The sequence below is a fragment of the Diceros bicornis genome, chromosome 11 (genome assembly GCF_020826845.1).
Source record: "Diceros bicornis minor isolate mBicDic1 chromosome 11, mDicBic1.mat.cur, whole genome shotgun sequence".
Lineage (NCBI taxonomy): Eukaryota > Metazoa > Chordata > Mammalia > Perissodactyla > Rhinocerotidae > Diceros > Diceros bicornis.
In genome coordinates, this window is record NC_080750.1 from 62,392,179 (window position 1) to 62,412,931 (window position 20,753).

The 20,753-nt window shown below is 41.5% G+C and overlaps 1 protein-coding gene across 2 annotated transcripts in view; it reads right to left on the reverse strand.

Annotated features, from left to right (window-relative positions):
* Positions 1 to 3,108: 3,108 nt before the first annotated feature.
* The window catches only part of FDFT1 (farnesyl-diphosphate farnesyltransferase 1), a 35,180-nt gene continuing 17,535 nt past the window's right edge, over positions 3,109 to 20,753 (reverse strand). For both annotated transcript variants that reach the window (XM_058550379.1, XM_058550378.1), the window contains 4 exons: positions 20,166 to 20,357; positions 11,500 to 11,676; positions 10,216 to 10,368; positions 3,109 to 3,743 (listed from right to left, as the gene is read on the reverse strand). In XM_058550379.1, coding sequence (XP_058406362.1) covers positions 3,522 to 3,743; positions 10,216 to 10,368; positions 11,500 to 11,676; positions 20,166 to 20,357 — 744 coding nt within the window. In that variant the 3' untranslated portion in view covers positions 3,109 to 3,521. The remainder of the gene's footprint in view (positions 3,744 to 10,215; positions 10,369 to 11,499; positions 11,677 to 20,165; positions 20,358 to 20,753) is intronic.

The following is a 20,753-nucleotide window of genomic DNA, read 5'->3' on the forward strand; positions in this document are numbered from 1 at the left end:
TGGGAAGTCTGACTTCTGATGTGACTCAGAAGTTAGGAATCAGAAGCTACCTCAAATAAGCTCTTAAACACCTGGTGAACACTAGGAAAATTTGTGAACCTCATCATAGTACTTATGAAATGCTTAACAAGGGTTACCAAAACCACAGATTTGTAATCACTTTATTACAATTCCAACTAGAATACATTCAAAACCTCAGTGAAGTTCTGGTATATTCTACCTGCTCCCAAACGGAGTTGAATAATTCCATTTCCATGCTACTTTCCCCAGTCTTAACCATGTGCCCACCTGCAACTCCCTCCTCATCCTAGCAGCCAGCAGAGATGTGCTCAATGAAGTAGCAAAATGAATTGCAGGGTGTCTTCACACTTGGTTTAAGGAGTCTTTGTTAGAAAACAAAAAAAAAGCAATTTTATGGTTGGGATCGATTCCAGTACTTGAATAAAGCTCAAATTACCCCATTGATTATCACCTCATCACCTCAGATCAATTCAGTATGTGATAAGTTCTCCTTGGGTGCCTGTCCCAATAAGATGACAGAAGTGACAGTGACTTTTCATTCTTTAACTGGAGAAGGGCATATTTTTAGACATTTCAGATTTAGAAGTTTGAGCAAAGATAGGTAGTTCAAGCTTTTCCACTCTTTGATATGCATCAGATAGCTTTACTCTGCAGAACCTGGCTGCTGGAAGTGGTCCACAGACCAGCAGCACTGCCATCACCTCGGAGCTTGATAGAAATGCAGAATTTGGGGCCAGACCTCTGCATTGGCATTTGCACTGTAACAAGACTCCAGGTGATTCGTATGTTCACTAAAGTTTGAAGGATAATGCTTTCAATAAGGCATTGGTTCTCAAACTGCTCTCCTGACCAGCAACATTTGTTATCACCTGAGAACTTGTTAAAAATGCAAGTTTGGGGGCACCTCCCCACACCTACTGAGAAAGTCTACAGTCCTAGCAATCTGAGACTTTCAGGAAATAATGATACACACTAAAGTTTGAGAACCCCAGCCTTAGAGCTCTGCTTCCAAAACTGCTAATAACCTAGAATGCTTAACAAATGGGTAGCCCTCTCCTCCCTCCCCCAGCCCACCACACACACACCCCAGCCCCAGAGAAATGGCTCAGTAGACGGAAGAATGGGGCTTCCAGGTAGTTGCTGCAAGCACCTGCCCAAAGGGAGAAGGGTGTGCGTGTCCAGAAGCTCCCAAAACATAGAGCTCAGGTCTTTCTCCTATCTCTTAACAACTGAGTTTAATTTAAAGCCCTAGATTCAGAGGGGTCAGATACTCCTCTGAGGAAAACTTACAGTATCCCACTGTAAGCAGGAATCAAGTAGACTGTAAGCTGGGAATGCTATATATCCGATTAATTACATTACAAGTGTAGTAGAGGGTGGGGTTGCCAAATTTAGCAAATGAAAATACAGGATGCCCAATTAGACTTGAATTTCAGATAAACTTTTTTATTATAAATGTCCCATGCAATATTTGGGACATAATTATACTAAAAAGAAATTGCTCATCTGAAATTTAAGTTTAACTGGGCACCCTGTATTTCATCTGGCAATTTTAGCTGAGAAATAATCATCTTCCAAAGAGCTTAAGAGTGGGCATAAGAGCTAAGACCTTTGCACAAGCCGGTGATACTAAAAATTGCATAGCTTTATAGCTGGGAGGGACCTAAGAAATCACCTAAACCACACCGAAGCTTAGCAAGTCCCACAGGTCATGACTGAGCCAGGAGAGAAGCTTCCAGTACGTCCAGCTCAGACCAAGGCCCTTCCACCAGGTTGTCTTGTGTCAACTTTAGCAGAACTAATCTTAGATTTCAACATATAGATTTTTAACAACCTACCTTGGAATCTCAAATCAAGTTTTGATGGTTAAATTACTTGGGAAACTACTGTTAAGTCTGGCTTATAGCTGTACTCTATGTGGCAAGTTCCTATGTCTTCAGTGTGGTGACTAGTTTGTCCAGGACTGAGCCTCAAATGAACCTGTTAACTGAAGCCTCCATTGATCAAAACTAAGCCAGTTGTGTCAGACAGCGGCAGTGGTCACAGGAGGAAAATCAGTAAGGGTGTGTATCTAACAATGTAAATCCAACATTATTGCTGGAAAAAAACCTCAAACCCAATGATTAAGTCACTGTACACAAAGGACTGCAGCCAAAGAGTAGACTATATACTGTATAGTATATAGTCTGAGAGCATTAGTGGCTTCTAGAAAGTACTTCAATGCACTGCAACATTGCTTCTCACCCTGAGGGGCTTTTTCAAACACACCCCTAGTAGGGGCCCATGTTCTCCCGTCCAAGCTGATAATCTCAGTGAGTCACTGTGAGCGACAGGACACTACAAGCCTTGGCTGTGCTGGGGTCAAGAGGGAGGCGACCCACTCTGCTAGGAGGATAAGGCCAAGTGTCATCCGGCTCTCAAGCCAATCACCAGAAAACATCTTTTGCCTTACTTGAGACTTCAGTGTATAAACTAGTAATTAAAAAAAAAAAACTGAAACAGAAACCCCTGAATGCAATAAAATTTCTGAATGCAGCTAAGAGAATGAGCCGTAAGTAGAGGAGGCTGGCAGTGAACGCAGGCTACGAGGTGGAGCGGTGAGGCAATGCTGCCACTTGCTCATTTTCCAGCAGGCAGTCGTGCAGGGGCTGGGCGGCTGTGTCCCTTCTCAGTACTGCTCTGGCTGGCTTCGTGGTGGCAGCAGACGGCCGGCCATGGGTCCCTCAATCACTGACTCCATTCCCGAGTTTCATACATGCCATGGTCATCCAGACTTTCAAGTGAACTGCCCTTGTTGAATGCAGAGTAATTCAATTGTTGATTATAAAAATTTTCTCAAAAATGTCAGGCTTAACTGGAGACCAATCTTCCATAGTGGGGCCAAAGGCAATCCTGCTGTTTCTTTCTGAAAGCCGAACTCCCTTTAAACGAGGAAATAGTACCAGAACACCCAGAAGTTAATTCCTAGCCTTCATGTGCAGAAGACAGTCTGCCTTTCTTAGGAACACAGGAATATTACCCAGAACTATAAACATTCATACCTACTCCATCCAAATCAACTGAAGAAAAAACGAGGAAAAGCAGGAATGGAACAGAAAGAAAATTCACTTCATTTTCTACTAGAATAGATATTGAAAGGTTGCTTCAAATTAAATACATTTAATTATAATCCTTGCCAAGATTCACACTAAATAAGACCTCCCAGCAGGCCCATATGCAACCACTTCCCCGAACCCACGGCAGTGGGTGCTCTGCCATCAGCCCCCATGTGCAGAGGTGAGCAGCACCCACGAGCATCCCCAGGCAGCTGAGGATGAGGCATCCTTCCCTTCTATTCTTATCTTCTTCTCAACTGCATGTCACAGTTTCTAATGGTCCAAGCCCACAGAGTTCTTTTAGAGATTAAAGCAGGAGGGAACAGAGGAGGGGAAGCCAATATCCATCCATGAAGAAAATCAATCCACGTCATGGTGAACCTCAGCTTCCAGACCGATTCCAGATCAGCGTTCTCCGGTCTGAACATAGTCTTCTGTGACCTGGGACAGGGTGCTCAGGTACTGCCAACTCAGGGCAGCCAAGAGCATGACAAACGACAGGTAGATGGGGGAGTAGTGGCTTCGGGAGATCAGCTGACAATTGGGAAGATTCTGTGTCCTGATCCTGGAGATGATCTGCCTTGTTTTACCAGAAGATGGGTCTGAGTTGGGGATTCTATGATAAATCTGTTAAAGAAAGAGGGAAAAAAAGTTAAGTGCCACTCACTGAGTCCTAGGAAATTTATAAACACTTCTGTGTTGACTTCTTACAGCAATCCTCAACAGGTAGATATTTTATGCCCATTTTACCAATGAGGAAACTGAGGCTCAGAGAACATGAAAGTAATGACGCCAAGTCACTCCACTAAGAAGGCAGGATGTCACTCCGTGCCTGTGTAATCCCGAAGCCCGTCCTGTGAAGCAAGCGGGGAGGCCTGGGCATGTGCGGCACCTGGGCAGGTCCCCAGGTCTGCACTGAGCATCGCATCCCCACACCTCACAGAGCCAGGAGCACAGCAGGCGCTCGGGAACGTCAGCAGTTTGATCAGGCTGAAGCCGAGTAACGCGGAGAAGGGGAAATGGTATTGGAGAGACTGGGCAGACGCAGCTCAGGGACTCAAGATGGAATCTGTGGTGTGGGCAACAGGCCAGACGAAGGCAGGCAAGAGCAGAAGCACGGCACCTAAGAGGCACCCTCGAGTCCTCCCTGTCCCTCCACACCTCCTACCCGCTCTGCAAACCTCCCCATCTCCCTCTACGTGCCTATTGTTACTGCCCTGTTAAGGCCCTCAGTGCCTCTCATCTGAGCTGCACCAGCCTCCAAATTGGGCTCCTGCCTCTGTGCTTGAACCCCTAAATCCACTCATCTGTTCTCCACACTGTCCCCAGAGATGGAAAACCACTGCCTGACAACCTCAGTGGGCTCCCTATCACCTGCCAAATAAGGACTGAGCTCCTTAAAGTGGAGTGCGAGGCCGCCCATGACCTGGGCTCACTCCACCCTCCAGCCTCACCTGCTGCGCACCTCCCTCTGCACGCTTCTGTTCCCTTCTTCGCTCACACCACTCCCTCTGCTGGAATGCTCCTCCCACCGTCCTACACCTGCCTAACTCTTACCTATCACCCAAGTCTCAACTTAGGTATCGTATCTTCTAGAAAACCTGCCTCACACCCCCAGGTGGCCCAAGAGCTGCTTTCCTGTACATAGTCCTTCCTTATAACTTACACTGAAATCATCTATTTGTATTTGTCTCCCTGACTAGACTACAAGTCGCAAAGGCACGTCTTACTCAGCTTTCTCTCTCCAGCCTGGCCCTGCGGCTGGCACACAGCAGGGCTCCAGAAACGTTTAATGACCCAAACTGACAAACCAGGTAAGAGGTTACTAAGGTGGGAAGTGACGATGATCTGAGCCGAGAGGAAGCAAAGAGGATGAAGAGGACAGAGCAGGCATTAAAAATTTTTTTTCCCAAAAATCTCAGTATATAATAGGTATTTTTTCCACAAACATATCTTATATACTTGCCACCCTCCCTCCTCCCCCGAAAAAAGCACAGCTACAATTTAACATCACAAGGAACTCAAAGAATATGCCTGCAGGAATATGCTAATGATATCTAATATCTAATATTATGCTACAAAGGACAGCTACAGGGAGAAAAACAGAGAAGGGGATGAAACTACAATTTCTTCTTTAATTTCTTTAAAAAAATTTTGGATGATGGAATTATGCTTGTAAAAACAAGCAATACAGAAATAAAGTAAAAAGTCAAAATTCCCTTACTCTGGGGCTGGCCCTGTGGCTTAGTGGTTAAGGGCACACGCTCCGCTATTGGCAGCCCGGGTTCGGATCCCAGGCACGCACCAACGCACCGCTTCTCCAGCCATGCTGAGGCCACGTCCCACATACAGCAACTAGAAGGATGTGCAGCTATGACATACAACTATCCAGTGGGGCTTTGGGGAAAAAGAAGGAAGATTGGCAATAGATGTTAGTTCAGAGCCAGTCTTCCTCAGCAAAAAGAGGAGGATTAGCATGGATGTTAGCTCAGGGCTGATCTTCCTCACAACAACAACAAAAAAAATTCCCTTACTCTACTCCCCTCAGCCACAGCCTGGTGTACTTACTTTCACACCTAATCTCCCCAGGCCCTTAATGTCTATATATATAAATGTATAAAATGTCATATATATATTAATATAATATACTAGCATAGTTACTTTTATACATTTTGCTATACCCATATAAACCTTTCTATAAACACAAAATGTCATATATACGTATTATATATTATATGCAATATACATGACTATATTATATATAATGTATAAACATGTGACTCTGATTTATGCATATTAAATTATATGTATATACAATTTTATTTTTAAAATAGGTTATAAACATATTGTTCTATGATTTTTTTCACTCAGAATATTTTTATAGACATTTTTTAATGCCAGAACCTACAAATTATGTCATTCTTTTTTTAAACACAAGCCACATAGTATGAATGTACTACAATTTAATCAATTCCCTCTCAATGAGGATTGAGGACAAAATGCTATAGTAAACATCCTTGCAATTTTCTGGTTATTTTTGTAGGTAAAGTCCTAGAAATGCTCAGTCAGAGGGTAACGCACACAAAATCCTGACGAGTATAGAAAGCCTAAAGGTAGACGAGGCAGGACGTGGAGATTCCTACGTGGGGTTAGGGAGAATAGAGGGGGACTTGGGGACATTCCCCAGGTCATCTGGATTCCACGATTAGGCGAATGGCAATGTCATGAACAACAACAACAACAACAGTCTACAACCAAGGTCTGAGCTGGAGTAATCAAGTCAGGAGCGATGAGCACATGGTGCAGGAAGCAGCCACGGCCATACATGAGAGAACCAGACAGCTTCTGTGCAGTGAGAAAAAATGAAAATCAAGACAGAACTCAAGGGGGCCGGCCCCCTGGCATAGCGGTTAAGTGCGCGTGCTCCACTGCTGGCGGCACATCCCGGATGTGCACCGAGGCACCGCTTGTCAGGCCATGCTGTGGCGGCGTCCCACATAAAGTGGAGGAAGATGGGCACAGATGTTAGCCCAGGGCCAGTCTTCCTCAGCAAAAAGAGGAGGATTGGCAGATGTTAGCTCAGGGCTGATCTTCCTCACAAAAAAAAAAAAAAAAAGAGGGGAGGAAAAAAAAAAAAGAGCTCAAGGAAATAGCAGCTAAGGAGCCAGAAAGGAAAGGAGTCGACAGAGAGGTAAGAGGTTAAACAGGAGACAAGTGTCACAGAAGCCACAGGAGGAAAGGGCTTCAAGGAGAGAAAGATCCCGTGTCAAATGATACAGTGGGATCATAGAAAAATTTTAAAAATTGGTCATTAGATTTGTAAATCAGGAGGTTATGAAATCACTTCGGTAGGAAAAGTTTCGTAGGAACGAAAGCTAGAATGAAGTGGGTTGAGAAAAAAATGGGAATGAATAAATAACCTCAAGTACAGCTGCTCTCTCTTGGGGCTCAGCTGTGAAGGAGAGGAGGGAGCGGCGGAGGTGGAGAGGAGTGAATGTGGAGGCAGAGTTACGACTGGTCCCTTCTCGCAGTGAGCGGCCTGAGCACAGACGTAAGCTGAGAGGAAGGACCCAGGGAAGAGGACGGGTTTGGATACTCGAGGCGGGAGGATCTTGAGCAGACAGACAGGAGGGAAAGAGCATGTGGAGGTGGGGGTCAGGCCTGCACACGAGAGGCGGACACAGACAAGGGTGGAGTGAGTTCCCGACATATAACCTCGCACTTCTTCACATGGGTAAAAGGCAGAGTCACCTGAGAACGAGAGGCTGGTGATACAGAGCAGTGCTTTTCAAACTCGATGGTCACAGGAACCCCTGGGGATCTTGGTAAAGGCAGATTCTCATTCAGTAGGTTTGAGCAGGGACTGAGATTCCAGCAAGCTCTCGGTGACGTAGAAGCTGCTGGACAGAGGCCCACACTTGGAGACAAGAGAATAGGGCTTGAAGAGCATGGCGATGCTCTAGATTAACCAAAGGGAGGGTGAAACCGGAAGCTTTGTCAGCTTGAGAAAGATTGCCCTTGCCAAGGAATTAACTTTGGTGGAGAAGGAAATAAAGTTTCTGGCTGTTTGCCTGCGCATTTGTTTCTGTCTCAAAATAGCTGCCTGTGGTTCCCACCAGCTGACAGGTATCGAGGCTGTAAGCTGAGGCTGCTCCCGAGGACGGAGGGCCCTGAGGAGCAGCGTCCACCACCTCAGGAGGATTTGGGCTTCACTTCAGCTCTTCCTTTAAACATTAGAGTTGCGTGAGGAGATCTTCCCAGTCCCTGCAGGAGTATTATTGCTACAACCAGTAAGTCCAGGGGCATGACGGAATAAACGTCTTCCTGTCTTACTGCAAAGGACAGACTTGGTGGGTGAGGAGGAACAGGATCAGACAACTTGTGGACTTCATACAAACAGTTTCAACTTGAAATTTGATTTACAAAATGTCCTTAATACTGACATTAAAACCATTGTCACATTCTAGAAGATAAACACACACATGGACAAAGAGAACAGACTAGCGGTTATTACCAGAGGGGGAGGAGTGTTGGGGGGGTGGGCACATATATATGGTGACTGACAAATAACAACGTACAACTGAAATTTCACAATGTTATCAACTATTATGACCTCAATAAAATAATAATTTAAAAAAATCACATTCTATTACTTGAGACTCTGAAATCTTCCGAGATTTTTCTGAATCAAATCAACTTAAGTATTAATATTAACATTTCCTCCAAAAGACCTTGAGTTTCAGGAGAGTAACTTTAAACAAAATTACTGATGCCCTAAATCAGGGGTCAGCAAACGTTTTCTTAAAGGGCCAAACAATATTCCCAGCTTTGGAGGCCGCCTTCTGCAGCAGCTACTTGAGCCCGCCGCTGCACTGCAGAAGCAGCCACAGACAACACGTGAAGAAATGGGCGTGGCCGTGCTCCAGCAACAAGTTATTTACAAAAACGGGGTCAGCCAGCTGTCGTTTGCCCACCCCTGCCCTAAATCAAACTGTGAATCACAACTAGCATTTAATTCCAATAGTTAAGAGAAACTCCAGAATCCAAATTTTAATATAGTAATAGAACTGCCTACCACATTTTTAAAAAATGGTTTTCTAAAATTAGTGATCAGAATAAAATTGCAAAACCAAAATATTTCTGAACTACATACTACATAAAATGTTTATATATATATAAAATGGAGACGCAGTGCCTAAAATGGCAGTATTCAGTTTGGAAAGGGTAATGCAACCCCTCAGAATCGTGGTGAATAGCACAGGCTCCGAAGCCAGCCAGACCTGGGTCCAAGTGATGCCTCCAGCCATGGAGTTAGGGCCTCAAGTTTCCTTGATATTAATAGCACCCACCTATTCGGTTGTATGCCAGGCACATAGTAAGCCCAAAATAAGTGCTGGCTATATGGTGAACCAGAGTGTCCTGAGTCTTGTCAGTAGCAATATTTTGGTCAATGGCTGAACACTTTCATCTAGTCACTAAAAGGATTTTAGGGTTTTTTAAAAATTTGGTCTTCTCCTATACCTTCTATAGGTGCCTCTGGTGGAAATGCTGAGGTCCAAAACTTGTCAGATAGAAGACATGGAGGAAATACAAGGGGATGTGCAATAGAAATCAGAGGAAATAATTGTGTTATAGACTCTGTTCTAATGAAACTGCTGTTACAAACCATGTCCCTGTAAAGGTATAACCAGGGGACTGGAAGGATGCAGAAAACTAGTGACAGCGGTGATCTCCAGGGAGGCAGGAGTGAGGAGCGTCTTTCTATGTTTTCATATACTTTTGTAGTAGTTCAATCTTCAGTAAGAACATACCTAAGGATCTCGGGGCCTCCACTCACCAGATGGCAGTAGCCAGCCCCCTCCCCAGTTGTGACAATCAAAAATGTCTCCAGACATTGCCCAGTGTCCCCTGGGGAGAGGGAGCAAAATTACCTCCATCTGAGAACCCTTGCTCTAGGGCCTAGTCATTAGAGAGTTCCAGCCTCTAAGAAGAAGTTCTTTTGAATCTAGTCAGATATTATACCCTCCACAGTTGGCGATTTGACTCGAACAAGTATGTTTTGTTTACAGGACAGTTTTGGCATTTAAAATGAGATTTGCATTAGAAAATTTAGAAATAATTGCAACTTGATGGTTTTCCTTTGCTGAAATTCCCTACTGTGGTTTCTCAGTTGAGGCCTATGATGTAATGGAAAGTACTAGATTGGGTATCAGGCAATGTGGACTGGGATCCGAGATCCACTTAGTCAGATGCTGCATTAGCAAACATAAGTCATAGCTTCACACTCTGCACCCACAAAACAAGAAGCTTGGTTGGCCTCTAACATCATCTTCTAGCTCAAAATATCTGATTCTACTTAGGAGCTCCATCCTAAAGCCTTGCTCCTCGTATTTATTCTCACCAGGGTACTGTGCAGCTCTGAACAGTCAGCTCTCTATGCATATACTTTTTCCTAATAAAGGATACCAACTCCTGTCTCTTTACGCCATAAGAGTGAGTTAGAATCATCTGACATCCAAATATGAAATCTTTAAATGGTGACATTATTTAAATCATAAAAATAGCTACAAATTATCCAGGTAATTAAATAAAAACCCACCTCTTCCATATACTGGTATATTATAGCTTTGACAGCCGGCATATTGGTGGCATCCATCATTAAGGTCACTGCTTGTCCTTTTCGAATCTTCACTACCCCTTTGAACACCTGCTGATTATTATAACAGGCAGCCAAAGTAGCAATGGCCATCACCTACAGATAATAAGAAGACAGAAAAAACACTGATTCATTTCATTTCATGAACAAAATGAAAAATGGTGCTGTAAGCAATCATCATCATGAAAAGGTAAGAATACCTTCTGTAGAATGAGAAAGCACCAGAGAGCTAAGATGTAACTAACCAAGAAAAAATCCCCATGAAGAAAGCATGTCAAGACTTTTAACTTCCTACTCCTCCTTTCTCAACAACACACACAATCCAGGGGTCTTTGCAGTCTTAAATAACTCTGTAGTTGAGCCACAAGAGTTCCTTTTTATTTGGAAAAAACAAATACAAGCCAATGCAACATTTTCCATGCTAGAGCAATGAATTATTACATCTGGAAAATATATCTCAAATTAATATCTGAAAAGAATTTTCTATTTTGTTTTTTCTTTCTATTTTTTCTACATCGAACATAATCATTATACATTAAAAAATAACATGAGGGGGAAAAACAATAGAAAAGGGGAGGGTAGTTTCCCAGTTCAAATATAAATTATTTCTAGGATAAATGGAAGCCTAAGTTGGGCATACAGATTTTAGTTCCAACAAACATTCAAGATTGGTCATTACAACAAGATCAAACCAAGTTTCCAAATCAGTTAAATCCTATGATTTTCTTCATTTATTTGAGTTTAAAATGGAAATAATTGGTAAAGGCATTTAAAAAGTGTAAGGTCTTAGAATATTGAGGGGGTAGGTCCATAGGATCAGATTCTAGGAAAAGGACAGCAGTGCTTAATGAAGACTTTATAATGATAACAGCTTCACCTACAGGAAGCACTCAGCACTCCCATAAATCTAGGCCAAAGCCCTACATTTAATTGTGAGGATAAGGATCTAACTAGTTTAGAATAATCGATGGAAGAAAGCTTCTGGAAAGGAGCAGATTTAACCTCAAGGCTGAGCTGAGTGTGGTGGTTGTGGGGCAAAGGGGAGGTATTGTGAAACACTGCCTACCTCCCAGCAAAAGAAAATAAACTAGAGTCGTCTTTTTAAGGAACCATATTCATGAATACAGCAGACCAAAACAGTAAAGGCATTCTAACCACCCCCATCACACCACCACACCATTCCCTTTAGCTCTACCTCCCATATACAACAATAGCCCCATTCCATACCTGTGGAATAGCACAGAAGTTAAACACACTTTGGTTTCTAAGTCTTGAAAGGTAGGTGATGACGTCTGGGATGTGGTGTAGGGCGTTGGTTATAAGTTCGTTCAGGCATTGCACAGCCAAGTCAATATTCTCTGGCTTAGCAAAATCACCCAACTTCTTAACATACTTGCTCCAAACCTAGACAGATAAGATTAAAAAACAAGTCAACATGTGCATAAGGGAAGAATGTATGAGCAATATGAAAGCATCATTGTGAATAAGAACTATTATACACAGTAAAGTCTTCCTTAGCTGCTGACTCATCTTGCACCAAAATCATGTCCGTTTTAAGCTCTATGCAATGGCTATTTTTTTTCTTTTTTCTTTTATTGTGAAATTTTTGTTGTACATTATTGTTTGTCAGTTACAATATAAGTGCATCCCTCCACCCCTTGTGCCCAGCCCCCAACCCCCCAGCCCCTGGTAACCACCAAACAGTTCTATTTGTCCGTGTGCTGGTTTATCTTCCACATACGAGTGAAATCATGCACCGTTTGTTATGCAATGGCTATTTACGACTACCAGTCAAAGTCTATCTAATCACAACCTAAGAGTAAGCTAAGTATTTAGGAAAGTGTCCCTTTGCGACAATTAGCACAGCATGTACTGAGCAATACTTTGATGCCCTCTGACTAAAGAGGCCTCCTATTATTCAGAAGGCATTAGTCTATTCCTGAAACATATCCAGATATATACAAAATCAGTTACAACAGTACAGCAAGCTACACATTAAACATTCTCAAGATGGCCAGGCCTCAAAATAATAATGATTAACATTACATTCCCAATTCTGATGAAAGTGCTGCTGAACAAGCACACCTGGGGAAGACGAGCTGGGTCTACACTGTAAGAACATTACCTCCTTGAATCTTGTAACTTGAAAGTGAAATAACATCCTTAACTCCAATAGTGAGATTGGCTTGATGATTTTTTAATATTATCTAGAGGATTCTCTGAAGCTAGCAAATAACTCACTTTTATTCTTGGGAAATTCTTAAGCTTCCTGAAGAATAATACTTGCTGTAACTTTATACACTCCCCAAAATAAATGACCAGGCCTAAAAGGACTAGGAGATTCTACGGACAGTCAAATTTGTTATCCATTCTGAATTTGCACCTAAACCCACTGAGACCAATGGCACTAGATTGTCCTGAAGAACCTGGAGAAAATAGTTAATGAACTCCTATGTATCCATCCACAGCTTCAACAATTACTGCCATTTGGCCCATCTTATTCCAGCTATACGTCCCCCTGCCGTAGTCCCAGGATTATCTTAAATTAAAGCCTTGATATATCATTTTATCCACAAATACTTCATTATGAATTTCTAAAAGACTTGGAATCTTTCTTATACACATATCTTATCACACCTAAATATTAATGATAAATATTTAACACAAAATATCCAGTGTTCAAATTATCCCATTGTCTAAATTTTTTTTTCCACTTGGTTTGTTCAAATAAGGATCTAAACAAAATCCATATATTGCATTTGGTTGATGTCACTTAGGTCTCTTCTGCTCAATTTTTTTTTTTCTTTTTTTTTTGGTCAGGAAGATTGGCCCTGAGCTAACATCTGTGTCCATCCTCCTCTTTTTTTTTTTTTTTTTTGTATGTGGGTTGCCGCCACAGCATGGCTTGATGAGTGGTGTAGGTCCACACCTGGGATCCAAACCCGCAAACCCAGGACACTGAAGCAGAGTGCACTGAACTTAACCACTACACCACCAGGCTGGTCCCCTATTCTGCTCAATTTTTATTTCACTACTCAATGGGGAGCCCAATCCTGGAAGAGAATCTTGGCTGGTCAGTGTCCAGTTCAAGGAGACTAGTCCACTCCAGCTCCTGTAGGCTGTGCCATGGCCCCCATGGACTCACTCACTACTGAAGAAGAAACTCCTCTCCATTTCACCTGCTCTTCTCAAACGGGCCTCTGTCCAGTGAATACCTGTTGGCTCTTTTGGGGCCTCTCCTGTTCTCAGGCCTCTTAGACACCCTGTGGCCAACCCCCGCGTTCTCCTGCATGGGCTCCAGCAGCAGGCAAGTGTTGTTTGTGGTGCTCGTGTTTTGTCTGCACCCACTTGTGTTGTGGAGTTCCTGGGGATGCTCTGTCACTTAGTACTTTTGTACATGTTATCCATGGGCTGGGTTTGGGGTATGTTTCTTTTAGTTTTTTTGTTGAGTTGTTTCATCATTTTTTGTGAGAATTTGGGAAAATCCAAAAGCTATGTTGCTGCCACCACTGCCACCATTTTCACAAAATCCAAAATTCCAGCTAATAAATGCAGAAAGGATGATGGAATTAGGATACCACCATTTGGCATCTCCAATGACAATGGATCTAGGCAGTGGCCATCAAGGAAAAGAAAAAGAACCATAACTTGTAAGGAAAAGAAAATTAAGTTTTCATTAGATATTCAAAAGCCAGTCTTTAAAGCAGAAGAAAACAGAGTAACACATTTAAGATACTCAAAAATGTGAGCTAAAAACTTTATACCCAGAAAAACTGACCTTCAAATATAAAGGACACAAACTATTATCAATATGCATAAATATGGGAAATTGTCATCCTCATGGATCTTTCCAGAGCGTGAGCTTCAGAAAACCAAAACGACTAGAGACATCAATATAAAGACTGGTGGTGAGCATAAAATTAAGACTAAATAAGGGGGAAAAGGGAGATATTATAGTATGTAATGGCTATCTGATCTGACAATTTAGATAGAAATACAACCATAAAAAATAGGAATTAAACTAGCATATGCAAAAAAATATTTTCAATTGTTTTCAATAATCATACTTGGTGATAATAGTATTAGTATCACTATTCAGAGACTGCAGGATCTGGCTGGCCCGGTGGCGCAGCGGTTAAGTGCGCAAGCTCCGCTTCGTTGGCCCGGAGTTCGCGGGTTCAGATCCCAGGCGCGCACCGACGCACCGCTTAAGCCGTGCTGTGGTGGCATCCCATATGAAGTGGAGGAAGATGGGCACAGATGTTAGCCCAGGGCCCGTCTTCCTCAGCAAAAAAGAGGAGGATTGGCATCGGATGTTAGCTCAGGGCTAGTCCTCCTCACACACACAACATAAATAAAGTCTGGGCCGGCCCCGTGGTTTAGCGGTTAGGTGCATGCACTCTGCTGCTGGTGGCCCTGGTTCGGATCCTGGGCGTGCACCAACACACTGCTTCTCTGGCCATGCTGAGGCCGTGTCCCACATACAGCAACTAGAAGGATGTGCAGCTATGACATACAACTATCTACTGGGGCTTTGGGGGAAAAAAATAAATAAGTAAAAAAATTAAAAAAAAAAAAAGAGACTGCAGGATCTGTAATGTGGAAAAAAGCAAGTGAGTAGTTATGGATATACTATTTCTATCATCTCTTACTTCCCTGAGGCATACGAATCTCAATGAGGAAGAAGTGACGTAGAGATCTAATACAAAAGAGATTATGTAACAATCCTATAGTCCGGAGTTTGAATTGGAAATATCAATATAAACTTACAAGGTATTTTAACTTGAAAACTAAACACACACACAATGACTACCCTAAGAGCAATGCATATCCCTAGCGCCCAGTGTGGTCTTCAGTAACCGTTTCCCATTAAAAGAAACCTGGGCTTCTTGAAGAACTAGACTGAGTCCAGATCTCAGGCAAAAAATGGACAAAATGAGCTTAGGACATCTTGACATACCCAATGGTAAGGAAGCTATCAAAGACTATAAGGGTACCATCAAGAGAACTCGGGTGCCAACTTGAACTTTCTGCTGACCAAAAAAGTGAAACTTGGAGCTTTATTAATAGTGAGAATAATTACAGTAGATTGAACCCAATCAAATACGTTTTAATCCACAAGTTTATAATGATAACAAAAAATACCTAATTAGTCACCTTCTGAGGATAACAGAAAACCAATTCACTACCTTAAAAGCTGGGAAAATAAAAGAATTGAGTATAAATACTGTCTTCCCTATATGAACTGTACCACCCAGTAACCAAATAGTAGATGAGGGGAGGCATCTCCTTATAAAATCAGTCTAGCTAATAAATGAAAACAAAATTAATAGAACTAAAAAAATTATTATTTTGTGGCATAGAATTGAAAGTCCTGGAATAAACCCTCACATTTAGGGTCAACCATTTTCAATGAGGGTGCTAAAATAATTCAATGGGTAAAGAACAGTCTTTTCAACAAATAGTACTCGGACAACTGGACATCCATGCAAAAAAAATGAAGCTGGATTCCTACCTTACACCATATACAAAAATTAACTCAAAGTGGATCAAAGAACCAAATGTAAGAGCTAAAACTATAAAACTCTTAGGAGAAAATGTAGGCATAAATCTTCGTGACCATAGATTAGGCAATGGTTTCTTACATATAATACCAAAAGCACAAGAACAAAAAAGAAAATAGATAAATTGGACTTCATCAAAATTAAAACCTTTTGTGCTTCAAAGGACATCATCAAGAAAGGAAAAAGATAACCCATAAATGGGAGAAAATATTCTCAGTTCATATAGCTGATAAGTGACCTGTATCCAGAGCATAGAAAAAATTCTTATAATTCAATAATAAAAACACAAACAACCCAATTAAAATATCTGAAAGTATTTTAGTAGTATTCAGGAAAAGTATCTGAATAGATATTTCTTCAAAGAAAACACACAAATGGCCAATAATCATATGAAAAGATGCTCCACATCATTAGCCACCAGAGGCTGCAAATCAAAACCACAATGAGATATCACTTTATACCCACTAGGAAGGCTATAATCAAAAAGATAGATAATAGGGAGAAGGGAATGGGGAGTTAAGTGTTTAATAGGTATGGAGTTTCTGTTTGGGATGATGAAAAAGTTCTGGAGATAGATGGTAATGGTTGCACAATATTGTGAATGTACTTAATACCATTGAACTGTATACTTAAAAATAGTCAGAATGCTATATTTTACATTACGTACACTTTACCACAATAAAAAAGATGTCAAGTATATATACACACATACAGTTAAAAAAAAAAAAGATAAGTGTTGGCAAGGATGTGAAGAAACTGGAACCCCCATACGCTGCTGGTAGGACTATAAAACGGGGCAGCCACTATGGAAAACAGTCTGGCAGTTCCTCAAAAGGTCGGCGTTGCTGGTTCATACAGAGCTGCTGTATGAACCAGCAATTCCTCTCCTAGGTATATATCCAAGAGAGATGAAAACATATGTCCGCATAAAACCTTGTATACAAATGTTCATAGCATTATTAATAATAATAATGTGGAAACAACCCAAACGTTCCTCAACTGATGAATGGATAAATAAAATGTGGCATATCCATACAAATGAATATTATTTGGCAATAAAAAGGAATGAAGTACTGATACATGCTAGCACATGGATGAACCCTGAAAACATTATGCTAAGTAAAAGAAGTCAGTCACTAAGATCACATATTGTATGATTCCATTTATATGATAGGTCCAGAACTGGCAAAACGACAGAGAGAGAAAGTAGTGTTGGTTGCTGAGGGATGGAGAGCGGGCGTCAGGGGACAATGGACAGTGACTGTTAGTGAGCACGGGATTTCCTCCGGGGTAATGAAAGGTTCTAAAACTGATTGTGGTGACAGCTGCACAACTCCATGGATACCCTGAAAACCACTGAAAACTTTAAAACGGTGAACTATATGGTATGTGAACTATATCTCAATAAAACTATGATAAAAAATTACTATTTTGCAAGCCCAATAAATTAACAGAACTAGGCATGAAGTATGACTGCTAACATCAAAAGTGGGCAAAAATCAGACATTATGTGCCTCTTGATGCATCAAGAGGTGCATATCTGCTTTTCGTTAATTTTTGATTTAGATTTAAACATATTTGATGTGTTTCAACCCATTATAGTTTTTATTCTTTTTGATATTCAAACTCTCCCATATGTGGCCAGCAAAAGCCCCTTCAAATTGACTCCCGTATCTTTTTACCGAATCTTTGATAACTCCCTTACTTCCTGGTGTGACACTATGTTCCAAGCTCATCTTGTATATTTCTGGCCCCTACTATTGCTCAGGTTCCTTTTAGTGGGAAATGGTATTAAAAGACCATAATCTTAACACCAGGGATATGCTTTACTACTGGTTTGGGTCACTGTTTCTATACCTTTAAGAGCTAGACTTTTTTTTTTTGTGTGTGAGGAAGATCAGCCCTGAGCTAACAGCCATGCCAATCCTCCTCTTTTTGCTGAGGAAGACCGGCCCTGAGCTAACATCTATTGCCAATCCTCCTCATTTTCCCTTTCTCTCCCCAAAGCCCCAGTAGATAGTTGTATATCATAGTTGCACATCCTTCTAGTTGCTGTATGTGGGACGCGGCCTCAGCATGGCCAGAGAAGCGGTACGTCGGTGTGCGCCCGGGATCCGAACCCGGGCCGCCAGCAGCGGAGCACGTGCACTCAACTGCTAAGCCATAGGGCCGGCCCCTAGACATTTTTTTTTAAGAGAAACCATATCATAAATTCATACTGATATTTCCAGTTCCAGATTACGGGAGTTTTTGCTTAACTTCATTGTTTTATATTTGTATCTTTTATTTTAGACTGAAAATCTTGATTCCTAATGATATGAATACAATTACCTATTTGCTTTATGCTACAAAGTTTCTATAATAGTTTCAGTATTTCAATACCAGTATTATTCACAATAAGATTACCGAAATCATTTTATTACTTTTTGTTTTTTCCTTCCATTTAAACTACACACTCTGTTGTGCACCCGGTTTTTTTCATTTAATAATATAACCTGGAGATAACTCCACAGTGTACAATTCTTTTCCTGCCCCACTGGGTGGACATACCATAGTTCATTCCATCAGTCCTATAGGGAGGGACATCTGAGTTATTTATTACAAACAATGCTGTGGTCAATAACCTCCTATAGCCACCACTTGCCATGTGCCTGCCCTCAGGGTTGTACCACTGTATACCCCACAGCGCACACAAGGGCCGTTTCCCCAGTCTTGCTCAGGGCTTATTAAACTCAGGACAATTTGCCAATCTGATGTGAGAAATGCTATCTCAGGGTTCTTTTTTTTTTAAGCTGTTGCAACTGACTAAACACTGTGCTAGAAGTTGATCTCATTTTATTCACACCACCATCCTGAGCTATAAAGCGAACTATCCTATTTTACGTAGAGGGGAGTGAAACGTGTACTGGGCCGCAGAGCTGGTGCTCATGAACTGCACCGGGCGATGTGCTCGACTGAGAGGCAGTGTGGCATGCTGGAGAGGTGCCAAGCTGGGACCTGGAGACTGAGGCTTCCCTTCCAGGAAAGCCACTGAGGCACAGGGGGTCCTTAGTCAAGCCCCTTCTCTTCTCCGAGTCTTGGTGTCAAAGGAGGGGTGGTCAGGAGCTGTTTCTCAGCCCTGGTTGCACATTAGAGTCACCTGGGAACCTTGAAAAACTATGATGCTGAGCTCAGGGTAGTTTTAGTGTGAATGTTTCTTATTAGGAGTAAGATCGATCACTTTTTCAGATGTTTAAGGATCATTTGCATTTTTCTGTGAACTATCTGTTATCTCTTTGCCCATTTTTCTACAGGACAGTGGGTCTTTTTCTTAACTTCTAGCAGTTCTTTTTATAGTAGGAATATTACCCATTTATCTGCAGTATAAGTTACAAATATTTTTCCCCCTTTGTCACTTGCCTTTTTTTACTTTAAAAGCATTTGGTTTCAAGAAACTATTTAATGGAAAGTAAAAGGTAAATGCTGTGGTAAAATAAGGAAATATTTATAAGACTTTCTAGCTTTGCTTCCAAATAAAAGCAATGTCAGGGGCCGGCCTGGTAGCATAGTGGTTAAGTTGGCACATTCCACTTCGGCAGCCCGGGGTTTGCGGGTTCAGATCCCAGACACAGACCTACACACCGCTTATCAAGCCATGCTGTGGCAGACGTCCCACATATAAAGTAGACGAAGATGGGCACAGATGTTAGCCCAGGGCCAATCTTCCTCAGCAAAAAGAGGAGGATTGGCAACAGATGTTAGCTCAGGGCTAATCTTCCTCACCAAAAAAAAAAAAAAAAAATCAATGTCAAAGCCTTTCTTTTTCCTGTCCATTTTTTAATTAAGTTAAAGATGAACTCTTGTCTCTTATAATGAACATCTGTAGTTTTTGCCTATCCAGCATCTTTTCCCCATTCTTGCCATAGAATTCTTCTTTGTTAAGGAGAATCTACTCTACGTGTCTTGGGCAGATATAATCCAGGTCTGGACAGAGTACTCAGCCCTCTGGCTACAGTAATTGATTAAGAGATAAGGAACAGGGACCAAACCCTACCAACCAGGCCTTCCTAAGGACTCTTTTGTTATGCTAGCATGTTGTGAGTCATAGGTTGATATATCTACCACTTGGAGAAAGCTTGTCCAAGAGATGAAAAGAAAGGAGACAGAGCCTGATTATACAGGCTCTGAACCTCTAGATTCAGCCAGTTTACCTGAAACAAACTAAATCTTAACCTAATTTATACATTCTCTTATGCCATCTAAGGTAATTTGAGTTGCGTTTCTGTCGCTTGCAACCAAAAGGGTTTAATGTTTAAAATTATTTTTCCCCAAATCCCCTGAATCTGTTACCTCTTGAGGCCAAAACTCTCTTCCTTCTCGCTGGTCTTCCAGATAATCACGAATGATGTTTGTTTTCTGCAGAAACAGGCCCATAGAGTTGGCACGCTCTTCATCTTCACCAACTAAGGGGTCTTCTAGCTCTGAGGCCGAGAACAGACGGGAAAGGCCAATTCCCACCAGCCCGGCAACATAGTGACAGTACTGTAAAAGATTATTTTTAAAGTACTTTAATAATGAAATTTTTACTAAAATGGAAATGCTAGAGATTATTAGCTACAAAAAAACAGGTTCCAAACAGAATATACAAGATCTGATTTTGATTGAAAAACACAAATATACACTATACACATATAAGGAGTAAAAAACAACCAAGAAAAATGTGTACAAAAGATTTAACAAAAGTGATCTCTGGCTGGTTGATATATTTTTTACTTGTATTTTCTATATTTCTACAATGCACATGCACTGCTTCTAGAATAAAAGGTTGCTGAAAAACTTAACCAGTACAGTAAACTTTTTGATATACAAAACTGTGAGTGAAAGCAATAAGGGAATAAAGAATACTCTAACAGAAACAAGAATGCTAAGTAGAGTTTA